The sequence below is a fragment of the Syngnathoides biaculeatus genome, chromosome 2, assembly GCF_019802595.1.
Source record: "Syngnathoides biaculeatus isolate LvHL_M chromosome 2, ASM1980259v1, whole genome shotgun sequence".
Taxonomy (NCBI): Eukaryota; Metazoa; Chordata; class Actinopteri; order Syngnathiformes; family Syngnathidae; genus Syngnathoides; species Syngnathoides biaculeatus.
Window position 1 is genome coordinate 23,237,347 of NC_084641.1, and position 15,144 is coordinate 23,252,490.

The 15,144-nt window shown below is 42.6% G+C and overlaps 1 protein-coding gene across 1 annotated transcript; it reads right to left on the reverse strand.

Annotated features, from left to right (window-relative positions):
* Nucleotides 1–1,596: 1,596 nt before the first annotated feature.
* On the reverse strand, nt 1,597–13,058 carry ccnq (cyclin Q). Its single transcript, XM_061841741.1, has 5 exons — nt 12,727–13,058; nt 11,735–11,918; nt 11,130–11,262; nt 9,214–9,432; nt 1,597–3,744 (listed from the first exon to the last, which is right to left on the reverse strand). Exons 1-5 carry the CDS (start codon nt 12,875–12,877, stop codon nt 3,655–3,657), a joined length of 777 nt encoding a protein of 258 aa, XP_061697725.1. The 5' UTR covers nt 12,878–13,058; the 3' UTR covers nt 1,597–3,654.
* Nucleotides 13,059–15,144: the final 2,086 nt, after the last annotated feature.

Below are 15,144 nucleotides of genomic sequence, written 5' to 3' on the forward strand. Positions count from 1 at the left end.
GTGCATGTCCACTGTTAGAGAGATCGTCGAAAAAGAAAAATCCAGAAATCCCAATGTATGATTTTTTTCCAACGATTTATTCATGTGATTTAGTTGAAAATAAGTATTTGAACACCTGAGAAAACCAATGTTAATATTTTTCGCAGTAGCATTTGTTTGCAATTACAGAGGTCAAACATTTCCTGGAGTTGTCCACCAGGTTTGCACACACTGCAGGAGGGATTCTGGCCCACTCCTCCCCACAGATCTTCTCTAGATCGGACAGGTTTCTGGGCTGTCACTGAGAAATACAGAGTTTCAGCTCCCTCCAAAGATTTTCCATTGGGTTTAGGTCTGGAGACTGGGTAGACCACGCCAGAACCTTGATATGCTTCTTCCGGAGTCACTCCTTGGTTTTCCTGGCTGTGTGCTTCAGGTCATTGACCCAGCCACGACCAATCTTCAATGCTCTGACTGAGGGAAAGAGGTTGTTGCCCAAAATCTCACAACACATGGCCACGGTCATCCTCTCCTTGATACAGTGCAGTCGTCCTGTCCCATGAGCAGAAAAACACCCCCAAAGCATGATGCTACAACCCCCATGTGTCACAGTAGGGATGGTGTTCTTGGGGTGGAACTCATCATTCGTCTTCCTCCAAACACGGTGAGTGGAATTATCACCAAAAAGTTCCATTTTAGTCTCATCTGACCACAGAACTTTCTCTCATGACTCCTCTGTAACATCCAAATGGTCATTGGCAAACTTAAGACGGCCTTGACATGTGCTGGTTTAAGCAGGGGAACCTTCCTTGCTGTGCATGATTACAAACCATGACGTCTTAGTGTATTACCAACAGTCACCTTGGAAACGGTGGTCCCAGCTCTTTTCAGGTCATTGACCAGGTCCTGTCGTCTAGTCCTGGGCTGATTCCTCACATTTCTAAGGATCATTGAGATCCCACGAGGTGATATCTTGCACGGGGCTCCACTCCGATTGAGATTGACCGTCATGTTTAGCTTCTTCCATTTTACAATGATTGCTCCAACAGTGGACGTTTTTTCCACCAAGCTGCTTGGAAATTTCTCCGTGGCCCTTTCCAGCCCTGTGGAGTTGTACAATTTTGTCTGTGGTGTCTTTGGAGAGCTCTTTGGTCTTTGCCATGTTGCAAGTTTGAGTCTTACTGATTTTATACGGTGGACAGGTGTCTTTATGCCGCTGACAACCTCACACAAGTGCATCGGATTCAGGATAATACATGGAGTGGAGGTGGACTTTTAAAGGCGGACTAACAGGTCTTTGAGGGTCAGAATTCTAGCTGATAGACAGAAGTTCAAATACTTATTTGCACCTGAATTACATCAAGAAATGGTTAAAAAAAAAAAATTGTGATTTCTGCATTTTTCTTTTTCGATTATCTCTCTTAGAGTGGACATGCACCCACGATGAAAATTGCAGACCCCTCCATGATTTCTAAGTGGGAAAATTTGCAATATAGCAGGGTGTTCAAATATTTATTTTGTTCACTGTAAAACTGTACTGCACTTGATAGCACACGTGTCATGTGGAGATCCAAACAAGTGGAAAAGACCATAAAGATTTTCTCACGGGGGGGGGGGGGGGGGGTTATTCAACAAAGGTTAGGGGAGACATGAATTAGGGTGCCATCAATATCTTGCATTATTAAACACCAACAAAGCAACCGTATACAATCGAAAGATGGAGGAAGCTTTTTTTTTTTTTTCTCAGCAGTTCCCAAGTACCCTCGCTGCTAAACACAAAACCTGCTGACAAGATGAATCTAATTTGAGCCTGACTCCTTGTGGACGAAAGTCTTCTGGGCGGAAGGGCCGTAAACAAATTTGTTCACCAAGCCCCGAAGATACTTGAGAGACGTGGAGCACCGATCTTAGACGGTATTGCCATCGTGATTGCAAGGACGATACCGGGATCCTGAAGGCACCAAGCGGTCCTCGTATTCAATACCTTACCAACATCCAGCAAACCGGCAGGATGCACCTCAAAGTAAAGGTGAAAGGGAGAGACCCTTCATTCTGATTCAATGCAGCCACTGTATGATTGTGAGCAAAGAAACGGGCCGGTCGTGGTGGTCATGCGCTCTTCTCCTTAATGTTCGCTAATGATGTGGTGCAAATTAAGGATTCCTCGGTGGGGATTTGAAGAGTTTATTGGAATGATAAATCTCTCACTTTGGATTTTCTTATAATGAGCAAGTCAACCAAAAATTATGGCAGGTGAATGAACATGAATATAATATGTACAGGAATACGACCTCGAAGACTTCTATTGGGGATGGTGTCGGTCCTTAACTTCTATATTTGAATGTGAAAATTGGCTCTGCACTTGTCACTGCCAATAATGGAGTCTTAACCTTGGGAAAAACAGAGAGGTGCATCCTAATGTTTCTAACGAGATTTTTTTTGGTAGGGGGCTGACAAAGCGCTAATATTAAAAGGGGAACTCCAGAGCTTTGCATGAACAATGCATCCAATAGGTCATGTAATATGTACTCTATTTTGACAATGTGATGTTAAATCCTCTCGCAATTAATAGTGTTTTGAGAAGATTTTTATTGACAATTACGAATTTTCAGGGGCGTTGCCATTTTCGCAAGTCACATTACTTACGTGCGCGGAGGTGATAAAGCTCGGCTAATGGCCTCCGCCGAACGTCAGCTAACGGCCTCCGCTGAGCTTCGGCATCCGGCGGAGGCTGTTAGCCGAGCTTCGGCTAGCGACGTCTAGCGGAGGCCGTTAGCTGAAGCTCGTCTCACAGCCCGCCGCCGGAGGTCGCTGGTCAGACTCCGCGTCATTCCCATCTGAAGAAACATCCGCAGCGGAGCTCCAGGGGCCTTTGTTTAGGCACTTACGTCCTGCGCCTGGGCCTCCGAGTAGTCAGACTCTGGCATCATTCCGCCAGAAGAACCATCCGAATATTCAACATTAATTGCAGCGACATGTTCAAATCTGTATGGAAGTATTTCTCAGTCTTCATGACCAACCGATACTGCTATTTCTTCATCAGATGAGGATGAAGGCGAGGAATCAGCGCTGGGCACAATGTAATCCAGCCATTGGTGCGGCACCTTACACGTCACGTCATGTGACTCGCGAAAATGGCAGCGCGCCGGAAAATTCGTAATTGTCGATAAAAATCTTCTCAAAACACTATTAAATGAGAGAGGATTTAACATCCCATTGTCAAAATAGGGTACATATTACATGACACATTGTTCATGGAAAGCACTGGATTTCGCCTTTAAACTGGACAACTAAATACAACACAGCATCGAGTTGACTGGATCTGCTGTAACCTTTGATGAGGATGAACAGTAACTCATGAGCCAAAAGTCTTTGCAGGTAAAATCATGCTTAACTGCCAGTAATTCAATTCTACAGAATCTTGGTTTGCTGCACTCCTGAGATGTCTGAAATCAGGTAGAGGGAACTTAGGAATTGTCTCCCCACGGTGTTACGCCTCGGTATTGCAGTCCGTGGTTTTTTTTGTTTGTTTTGTTTTGTTTTTCTAGTCAAAACTGTCTCCTGTGCGAATTCCCTCATGCACAGTTACCCTCAGAAATGTCGCACTGGCGACTGCACACGTACAGCTCCATTAACAACTGGCGTCTTGCGTGTGCAGGTCTCCTGCCAGTGTCCTCAGATACACTTGGCCTCCATGTCGTACAGTTGGAGAAGGTCAGAGATCACAGCATCGATGCGCGCTTTGGTTGCGCCCTCACAAAGCACCTACACATACACATACACCAACTCAAAGTTTGGACTTCAAACAGCCGAGATTTTCTTGCCTGTAGGTCCGAAGTGGGAACCATGACAAATTTTGAATTGAAAAAAATAGATATATAAGATTTGCATTTAAATAGAGTGCCATATAAAGCAGAGCTTCAACAAAAGAGACCTCATTAGTGGAAGTGGTTGACAATGGAACATTTTAAGTGCACCACCGTCCAATGAATAGAACAGGATGAGGGCTTTGAAGACTGACTGGAGCGGGAGAGGTGGGTGGAGACATATCTTGAGTCACACTTCAGTGTCAGTAGATTTTAGCTGCAATTTTATCAAGCGTACTCAAACTGATCTGGAGCTTTACACTTTTCCCATCCTGGAGTTTCTGTCATCGTAACGTGACTAAAGGCATAATGCAGCCCATTGTTTGGTTGACTAGTCACCTCTAAGTGACAAGAGAATACACACAAAAAACTTTTCTCAAAGAAAACTTTAGTCTTAGGCACGAGGATCACAAAATTCTTGTTTTTCGTTTTTGTCCATTTCTTTTTTTTTTTTAGAAACTAGAAAATAGATGTTTACGTAAACTATATTCATAAACACCTTTTTTCCTGTCATTGTCTGGCATGAAATCAGACTAAACCCCTCCGGTTTTAGGTTAAATAGGCTTATCAAAATTGTTTCTTTGCGCTAAATGCAAGAACAGTGACTTTTTAAATACCTTTTTTAAATACCTTTTTCATGACTTTCTTGAAAGTCAGAAATTTGCATAGATTTGTTGATCTGTGAAGACGTGTACCAATTAAGACGTGCGCGTTCAGAAAATATGACGTGTTTCACCGGCAGCTGACAAAAGAAATCAACATCAGAAAGAGAAATTATGCAGAAAGGCTGAAAAACGAGTTGGCTTAGAACGACTCGAGTCCGTCTGGCAAGAATTACAAACACTAACTGTGTACAATCCCCACATGCTGCCAGATCTCGTCCGAACTCGGAAGCTAACCAGCCAACCTGATTAGTACTTGGATGGGGGACAGTGTAGAAAAAAACGGGTCCTGGCGTTGAGCCATAGCCCGATCACCTGCTCTGTAATAAACTATATTAAAGAAACCACAATAACGGGATAAATGTGACTCATCGCATTCAGAGCTTCAACTAACTGCCTACCAGCGATCATCCCCCTCGGTGGAGAACAAACAACGACTGGCTAACGACTTGAATACCTTCGACTGCAAATTTAAAAAGGACATTTTCACACCGTACACCTACCCAGCCGCATCACCATCGCAGTACTGACAGTCACCATCGGCACCGGGGCCCTAGAAGGATGTCACCTCTCGCCTCTGCTCTTCCAACTCTTCACAGACAAGTGCAACTCGACACACCAGCATGACAAACCCCTGAAGTTTCCAGACGATACGGCAATAATCGGCCTCTTCAAAGACGGTTACGAGGTTGTATATTGACAGAGAGCCCGGAGGTTTAGTGCGGCCAACATAACCTAGAGCTGAACACGCTTCAGACAGTCGACATGATCGTGGACTTCAGACTAACTCTTTCCAACTACCCTGTGTAAACTGTCTTAACCTGAAAGATCCTGGAAATTACAGTTCCTCAGGACCTGAAGAGGGAGACCAACCTCAACTCAATCCTCAAAATGACCCAGCAGAGGATGTACTTCCTGCTGCTTGTGAGGAAGCACTCCCCTGCCGCAGGGGTTTTTGGGGCAGTTCTACACGGCAAGTCCTTGAATCTTTTGTTTTTCACCTGTCAGTCTGGTTTGGTGCTGCCACAAAGAACAACCAAAGTAGAGCTGCAACAGACAATCAAAGCTGATTAGAAAAAAAAAAAAAAAAAAAAAGATCAACACCAAGTATTGATAATTTAATAAGTACTATGTTGGGATTGTGTTCTCTGGCATGCAAACGTCCCCCTTTATCCTCCAAATGTAAATGATGCTAATTCTGCTTAACAGTCAATTTGAGTTTCACCAGAACACATAACATGCATCCAGAAATCTGCGTAATTAATCCATAATTGGAAAAAGTGCAATCTGTCTTTTTGATTTTTCTTTCAGAGTAATGGCTTCTTCCTGGCCTTTCATCTCATTTCGCTGAGGCTAATGAGACACTCTTATTAGCCAGCCTTTTCATATTTTGGACCAAAACACATTCCCCACTGGGACACAGATCCTGGCTCCATCGTGAGTGGTATGATGGCTGGACATTCCAATGGTGTAAATAAGTAAGTGAAATTGTTTGAACAGGCAAACGTGGCCGTGCCAGTCATCTGGAAATTGCACCCAAGGATGAACCAGACTTGTGGTAGGCCACACTTTTTTTCCCCATCTTGGTTTCTGTTCCATAATTTTGCACAAAGAACTCTTTAGTTTAAGTTTTAGTTGTGCTTTTAAATACATCCACAGGTGTCCCTAACTCAATGCCATAAAAGATATCAGAAGCTTCAAAAAACATATCTGAGACTTCCCACATTGTTCAAAGAAATTTTAATATTTCTGTATATATTCTTATGACTTTGAAAAAAGTAATTGTTCAAAAATATATACTGTATCTTCGCGAACATATGTCGCATTTTATTGAAATGCGCAGCCTCAGTTGCGGGTGCAATTTCAGTATTTAACACATACATATGGCGCACCATATTATTGGGCGCAGGCGTGGTGGCACTCACGAGACAGTGAGGGGTAATTGTACGTTTATTTTTGTAAGCAAATGAACAAGCTTGTACTTTTTTACGCAGCAAGTCACCAGTCAACACATCATCACCACCCACAATGTCACACCAAACCAAAATCAGTACACCACAGCAAACAGAACAGTACAACCAGCAGACAACAAAACAACAAAAACGACGAGAGAAGAAATAATTGAAACAAAACATCCACTTCAAACACGATGTGCATACATGTTTCGCGCCGCAAAGCATGTAGCGACACTAGCTTAAAACATACGGTAACATGCATGCGCGCTATTTAAAAGGGCACCGGGAACAAAACTGAGTTTGGTTGTACTTTATTCAAGTATTTAACAATGTAAACAGTGAGTTCGGTTGTAATTTATTGAAGTTGTAACCAATGTACTTGTTATTTTTTTTTAATCCCCATCCACAAACCCTTCAAAGTCCATATCGTCTGTATCCAAAATGAACAGCTGGTCAAGTTCTCCATCAAACAGGTTTCCTCTCATCATTGGCAGTGTCGTTGCCGTGTGACTCCTCTGATATGATGCCGGCTTTTTGAACAACAGTGGAACCAGACACGTTAGCCCAACCATTCACAATCCGTTCCCAAATTGTGGTATAAACTCACCCAACGATTCCGCCCAGTCTTAATTAAGCCGTGTTCGTTATTTGTCACCCATCGCTCCCACGCCGCTCGCAACTTTACTTTGTACACTCTGTTTACCGATGTGCGGCGGTTGACGTTGCTTCATCAAGCCTCCCGGAGTAATAGCAAGCGCCGAGGTCATTTGCTGCTCTTGTTTTTTTTGTTCTCTGATCATTGATCCACTGGTCAAGTTGCTCTTCCAACTCGGGCCACCTCACCTCGTTTCCGTGTCTTCTTGACTTTGAGAAGCTCGTTTCCTGCTTCCTCCACTTTAGCACCATGGATTTATTTATCTTGAATTCTCTCACAGCTGCTTGAGTCCCATGTTTGTTTGTGTAACTGGTAGCTTGAAGTTGAACTTCGTAAGCGTGTCTCTTTATTGGTGCAATTTTTGGATGGCCTAAGCCAAAATGATGTTGTTTAGCACAAAACACATAGCTTCATTATATACCTTCTGGAGAGCAGGCGTTAAGCGTCCTCTCCCCCGCCAACACTTCCCCGTGTAATGTCCGCATACTGTCCTCTCACACATCCGATTTTACTCTATATAGAGCTCGCGCACGTGACGTCACCATTTTCACGGCGCCATTATGCCGGTCAAAAAGTCTTGCTCGAAAATGTGTGGGACATTGAACCGGAGGGGAATATTTACACTACCCAAGAGCTGTTGTGCAGTTGGTAGTCACATCAGATGAGACAGATATTCAAAGAGGTCATTCAATAGAACACCAGCTGAAAAGACCAGAAAAGATCGATGGATTTCGGCAATTAAAAGTGATGGATGGTTCCCAACCAAATACACACGACTGTGTAGTGATCACTTCATTTCAGGTAGGAATTATTGTTCTCAATCTCAAATTCCCAAGAAGTATTTATAATCCAAAATTGGCTAATTTGAGAACAATGCATTAAAAAAAAAAAAAAAAACGACAGAGAGTCGTCTCCAACGTACACGGAAGCGTGTTGCGGCCACACCTTAAACTTTGGTAAACCTCTCTCTGACAGACCTTGCTGTTTTTTCTTAATATGCACTATTCTCAAATGAGTCCAATGCGTATTTAAAAAAAAAGAAAATAATAATAAAATATTGGTATTTGTATTGAAAAAATCTGAGTGGCTCCATCGCGATGTGGGATTTATTCTTGATTGAGAGCAGAGCCAGCAACGAAGTATTTGTATGAGTCCACACTTTTATATGCTTTCAAACTTTTCTGTGTAAATCAACCAGATACATTTGTCGATGCAGTTGTCCAGGACAAGCAGAAGCGGATTAACAGTCCACTTTCTTATCGGCGAAAACATCGACTTCGGCATTAAATATGGGTCCTCTATGCCAAGTTTTTCCACGTACCTTCATTTATTATCACCTTGTAAATGATTAACGGAATCGGATAAAACTATGGGCGTCGTGCTACAAGACCTATTTTCGCTTTGTCTCAGGATATTTAGCATTGAGCAATGCTCTGTATGACCGGCAATACGGCCGGTCACGTGACGTAGGTGCACGAGCTCTATAACTTGCGTGGCAGTTCCGACTCTGTTGCAGATTTTAGACATTGGTGCACACATATGGTGCTCTGCATTATAAGGTGCCTCATCCATTTTGGAGAAAATGTGAGACTCTTAAGTGCACTTTATAGCCGTGAAAGTATGGTATTTCTCATTGTTCTGGCATTTAGGAACTCTAAATAATTTTGGTGATCCTAACTGACCTAAAACAGGAAAACTTTAGTCTGATTTCAAGTCACTGAGGGAAAAAAAGCCCACATATTTTTTGATAGTGTATGTTAACATCTCGTTTCAACACTATGTGCGCTACAGCTGGTGACCACTCAGTAAAACGTCATCATGAACAAGATAAACGGAATTAAAAATGGATGGATGGATATTTTCATGACATGAGAGGTTAAAATAATTGGTTTTAGTTGACCACAACATAGTGACATTTTTCCACTGGGAAGTTCCTAAGACAAATTTAAATGTTCCAAAGAATGTATGATTTATGTTCAATGAAACCCAAAGTTAGAAATTAAATTGATTCAGATGGAAAAAAAATAAATAAACAGAATTGGAAAACTGCGCAGCGTGACTGTGCACAATATAACAGTCTAAGAGCACATACGCACCTGCCACCAATGTTTCTCCCCAAAAGGCAGTTCCACTCCATAGCTGTTGAGTGCCAAATACAGCGTCGCGATAGCGATGTGTTGGGGCGTGTGCCGGATACACATAGATCCATGGTAGCAGTCTCTCAGCAACGCCCAGGCAGTCTCAGCAACAGGGCATCGAAACCATGCGTGGCGGTTTACGAGCGATTTCACAGACATCAAGTAGTGGAGTAGATACTAGAGAGAGAGAGGGAGACAGAAGACCCGCTTATTAACAATCGTATACCTATGAAAACTAGAATTAAAGTAAACAGATCCCCCTTTGCAAAACTATACATACACACACACAGTGAAGAAAATAAGTATTTGAACACCCTGCTATATTGCAACTTCGCCCACTTAGAAATCATAGAGGCGTCTGAAATTTTCCTCATAGGCCCATGTCCACTGTGAGAGAGATAATCTAAAAATCAGTGTGTTTGCACACACTGCAGGAGGGATTTTGGCCCACTCCTCCACACAGATCTTCTCTCGATCAGACAGGTTTCTGGGCTGTCGCTGAGAAACACTGAGTTTCAGCACCCTCCAAAGATTTTCTATTGGGTTTAGGTCTGGAGACTGGCTAGGACACACTAGAACTTTGATATGCTTCTAACGGAGCCACTCCTTGGTTTTCCTGGCTGTGTGCTTCGGGTCATTGTCATGTTGAAAGACCCAGCCATGACCCATCTTCAATGCTCTGACTGAGGGAAAGAGGTTGTTGCCCAAAATCTCACAACACATGGCTGCAGTCATCCTCTCCTTAATGCAGTGCAGTCGTCCTGTCCCATGTGCAGAAAAACACCCCAAAGCATGATGCTATCACACCCATGCTACACTGTAGGGATGGTGTTCTTGGGGTGGAACTCATCATTCGTCTTCCTCCAAACACGGTGAGTGGAATTATCACCAAAAAGTTCCATTTTAGTCTCATCTGACCACAGAACTTTCTCTCATGACTCCTCTGTAACATCTAAATGGTCATTGGCAAACTTAAGACGGCCTTGACATGTGCTGGTTTAAGCAGGGGAACCTTCCTTGCTGTGCATGATTTCAAACCATGACGTCTTAGTGTATTACCAACAGTCACCTTGGAAACGGTGGTCCCAGCTCTTTTCAGGTCATTGACCTGGTCCTGTCGTCTAGTCCTGGGCTGATTCCTCACATTTCTAAGGATCATTGAGATCCCACGAGGTGATATCTTGCACGGGGCTCCACTCCGATTGAGATTGACCGTCATGTTTAGCTTCTTCCATTTTCTAACGATTGCTCCAACAGGGGACCTTTTTCCAATAAGCTGCTTGGCAATTTCTCTGCAGCCCTTTCCAGCTGTGTTGAGTTGTACAATTTTGTCACTGGTGTCTTTGGAGAGTTCTTTATTCTTGGCCATGTTACAAGTTTGAGTCTTATTGATTGTATGGGGTGGACAGGTGTCTTTATGCAGCTAACAACCTCACATAGGTGCATCTGATTCAGGATAATACATGGAGCGGAGGTGGACTTTTAAAGGCGGACTAACAGGTCTTTGAAATGTCACAATTCCAGCTGATTGACAGGTGTTCAAAATACTTATTTGCAGCTGTATAGCAAATAAATCGTTGAAAAAATACATACATTGTGATTTCTGGATTTTTCTTTTTAGATTATCTCTCACACAGTGGACATGCACCTACGATAAAAATTCCAGACCCCTCCATGATTTCTAAGTGGGAGAACTTGCAATATAGCAGGGTGTTCAAATACTTATTTTCTTCACTGTATAGATATATTGTTTTTTAATGATCCAGACTCTACCCGTACACACAAGGAATCTGGGTCTAGCATGACAATATCACACATTGTCTAGCAAGGAAGGTGGATATTAATAATGGGAGGACATGACTACACATACACACCTTGTGTGGGTGCTCAAAGGAGACCTGGAAGTTGAGCTGCCGGAGGATGAGAAGTTCACACTGCACCACGCTGTCCCTCAGGTCCCAGAATTCCTTGTCACATTCTAAAGGGGGGCTGCCACGGTTAAAGTACCTGGGAGGTGGGAGATAATATTTTAATAGAGAAAAACTACAAAACCCACTTCAATTAATAAATGGGCACAATAGCATGTTTATTACTCTTAACCAAAATAATTAATTACCTCAGCAAGTACTTTAGACACTATGTGTGATGTACCACTCAGTACCATACAAAGTTATTTTTAACGTAAAAATTTCCATGATAGTTTTTTTGTATACCGATACTCATAAGAAAAAAAAAACATCTTACACAACAGCACTCAGTTCACATGTCGTCTTAAAGGTCAATTCCCAAAAAGCCAATAATCAACCAACGACAAGTTGTGTGCCCACATCTATGTCGGAGCCAGAATAATAAAAATATACACATACACAAAAAAGAAGAAAAAAAAAAAACTTCAACACGGTTTTCACTTAACGCGGGTATTTCCACGTTACACGAGGGAACACTGTTTTGTCGTAGTGAACATGAACGAAAATGTTACCTGTGGCTTACGTTGATGATGTCACGGGTCCTGATGTGCTGCTCCTCCACTTTGCCTGCCAGGTACATGCAGCTCATGGCCACCAGGTATGGTTCATACACATTTAAGCTGACATGTCTAAAGAAGTTGTGGTACAGCACACATGCTGTAGCCACAGGCACAGACCGCATGCCCAGCTTCACACCTGCGTGAAATGTAAATGTAATTCATTAATATTCAACAATATTTATTTAAATGTGTTCAGACATGAGCGGTACGGTGGAGAAGCTGTAGAGCGTTGGCCTTAAAGTTCTGAGGACCGGGGTTCAAATCCCCCTTTCCTGCATGGGTTTTCTCCGGGCACTCCGGTTTCCTCCCACACCCCCCCCCCCAAAAAAACACATTAATTGAAGACTCTAAATTGCCCCTTGGTGTGGTTGTGAATGTGGCTGTCTATCTCTATGTGCCCTGCTGACAACCAGTTCAGGGTGAACCACGCCTCGATCCTGCCCGTTGACATCTGGGATAGGCTCCAGCACTCCTGCGACCCTCGTGAGGATAAGCAGCGAAGGAAATGGATGGATAGATGGATGAATGTTCGGCCCGACGGGTTAGCATAGGTGTGATTGTTACTGTGAATGGTTGTTTGTTAATGTGTGGCCTGTGATTGGCTGCCAACTAGTTCAGTGTGTACCCTGAACTGAGCTACGATAGGCTTCAGCACTCCTGTGATCCTTGTGAGGATAAGCGCCTCAGATAATGGGTAGATGGACGGGTGAATAATACATTTCAATTCATCAATGTAGGAGATAAGAGCAAACTATTAAATTAAAGTTAATTAAATATAAAATTGAAGCCTTGAACATGCAAATGTGGGCCGGAATACAGAACGAAGCAGTACATTTCTGCAAACTAACTTCTATTTAAAGCGCAGTAATAAAACTATTTTTAAATATGAATGTAAGAGGCGCGTAACTTCCTTTACATTTAAAGACGAGATGAACTGTTCTTACCTGTTTCCATTATGAAGCGGCACACGCGAAAGTGTGTTTTTATGTCCCGAGCATAGTCAGCCTCTCCTCCCGCGCCTGTTGAGCTCCCGGCAGCCGAAATCGGAGGCTGATCCTGGGCAGCAGGCAAGAGAGAGGAAGGACCCGGTTCCATGACTTCTGCAACATTAGTACTTTAAATTAACGACTACAGTAGCGCAAAATATTTTACAAGGCTTGAGGTACATGCAGCGATTTAGGCCACTGCCAAAATAGTGAAAGGAACACATGAGATGACGGATTTACACCATGCGATCGCTAACGACGAAAGGTAGCTACAGGAAGTAAATAATAGCTTTTCCGGTCACATGTCAAGTGCGGCGGGGTACAACCACTGATCTAAAAAGACTGGATAGCATCGAGCGGTCTGTCGATTGGTTGAAGCCAGTTGGCCGCCATCTTGGTACTCCCAAAATTTCCGGAGGACATGGTTATCAGGTTTGATTATGGCGCGGTTTTTGGCTTGTAGAAATTAAAACTGATCGTTGGAGCTTGACACTTTTTCTGTTCTGGTAACATGAAGGATTTTTAATTCGACTTGGTGAGCCAAAAAAGGCTAAGTGCATAGGAAAGACATACAACACCGTGACTAGAAACCTTGCATATTCCCTAGGGCCCGATTTCCGTGACATGTTAATTTTTCCCAAAATACGCTGTGAAGCACTATCATCATAACATAGCATAAAACTAAACATTTTTTGTCATAAAAACATTAAATTTCAAGTCAATGAGTTCGATATATTTTTGGAAATGAGGACTCGCAATGGGAAAACAAATCCTAAACGCAGTGTTCATTTGTTGTCTCTGTGCCGTCCTATTTCAGACAGAAAATTTAAAATTGTTCCCTCGCATTTGAAAATCAAATTCAATTTGGAGACTTCTGTATCATGAAATTCATAAAAAAAAAATTCACAGAAAATGTGCTTTCTTGCTTATCCACTGATGAACTTTGGGAAAATATTTACATCGCTTTTTTGAAAAAAAAAAAAAAACGTAGACCTGTCAAGGTGAACAGTGAACAACAACAACCATAAACAAAACTTTGTTCAAGTGAATTAAGCTCATCAGAAAATAAAAAACACTTTACAAACAAACTTTAACAGTGTCAAAGTAAATCTTTTTAACTTACCTGTGGAATGTTTTCTCACAGTCACGAAACTGGCGATTAGCACGAACCCAGCAGAACTTCGTATCAAACAATCTTCTCCTTTTGTCAGTCTTTGAAAAATGTAGTTTGACTACATATTTTGTCATGACTATTATATTTGAGGGAGAATATGATGTCATTACACTGGCTCATGTTACAATAATCACTATACGCTTAACCAACCACGTCTAAGTGTCACGAATCAACGGTGCACGGCCAGACTCAAATGCAGGACTCCAAAACGAGGACATTGTGTTCAGTTGGTTTTATTATAAACAAAAGTTGTGCACGACAACACAGCCCAAGAAAGCAGGATCTAAAATACAAGAAACAATATCCGTTAACTGTGAGTCAACTAAAGAGCATAACCAAAAGCATGACTGGGCTATAATGGCGCAGTGGCGGAGTAAAACTGGATGCAGGAAAGCATACTCAACGAACTGGCAAAAAAAAACAGCGACAAAACTCCAATTTAAATAGTCTAATCACAGTGCACGTGAAGCAATTGTGACCGGCAACAGATGCTCAGAGCGGTGGCCAGGCCATGCCCTTCTTGGCCATGGTCCAGCCTTGCACGTGGCACTGTTATTTTGTGAGCACACTTGCGCACTTCAAGAAAAATAAAGACGTTTTTGCATCCACCTGAATACATTAAGCGTATTTACTCGTAAACACAATTACAAGTCACTCCGAAAATGGAATGGACAGAATGGGGATTGACCAATCACTATCATCTTTTCATCTGCAAAGTGCAGTGTAACAGTTTTATTTAACAAATGTAATTCCACTTAATATATAAAGCATTAAGTAGACAGTTGTGGTGATAGTAATAATTAATAATTTAAAAAAAATCTTGATTACACAATTCATCAAATACATAAATACTGTACAGTGCGCTAAGGTCCAGTAATTGATAATAGTAATAATTGTAGTAGCGGGAGAGTGTTGCAGCTAGCTGCGCTCTACAGTGTGTGGAGCGTTGGCTTCACAGTTCCGAGGACCGGGGTTCAAATCCCGAACCAACCTGTGAGGAGTTTGCATGTTCTCCCCGTGCCCGAGCGGGTTTTCTCCGGGGCACTCCAGTTTCCTCCCACATCCCAAAAACATGGCTTCATCGGAGATTCTAAATTGCCCCAAGGTGTGATTGTGAATGCGACTGTTGTTTGTGTCCATGTGCCCTGCGATTGGCTGGCAACTAGTTCAGGGTGTACCCTGCCGGCTCCTACCTGAAGATA

Excerpts from the sequence above, each read along its gene's own strand:
- ccnq (XM_061841741.1), bottom strand. The coding sequence starts at position 12,877 with ATGGAACCGGGTCCTTCCTCTCTCTTGCCTGCTGCCCAGGATCAGCCT. Across the intron at positions 11,919-12,726 it reads CCGCTTCATAATGGAAACAG|GTGTGAAGCTGGGCATGCGG; the intron begins GTAAGAACAGTT and ends CATTTCACGCAG. Across the intron at positions 9,433-11,129 it reads CCTTTGAGCACCCACACAAG|TATCTACTCCACTACTTGAT; the intron begins GTGTGTATGTGT and ends CTCTCTCTCTAG.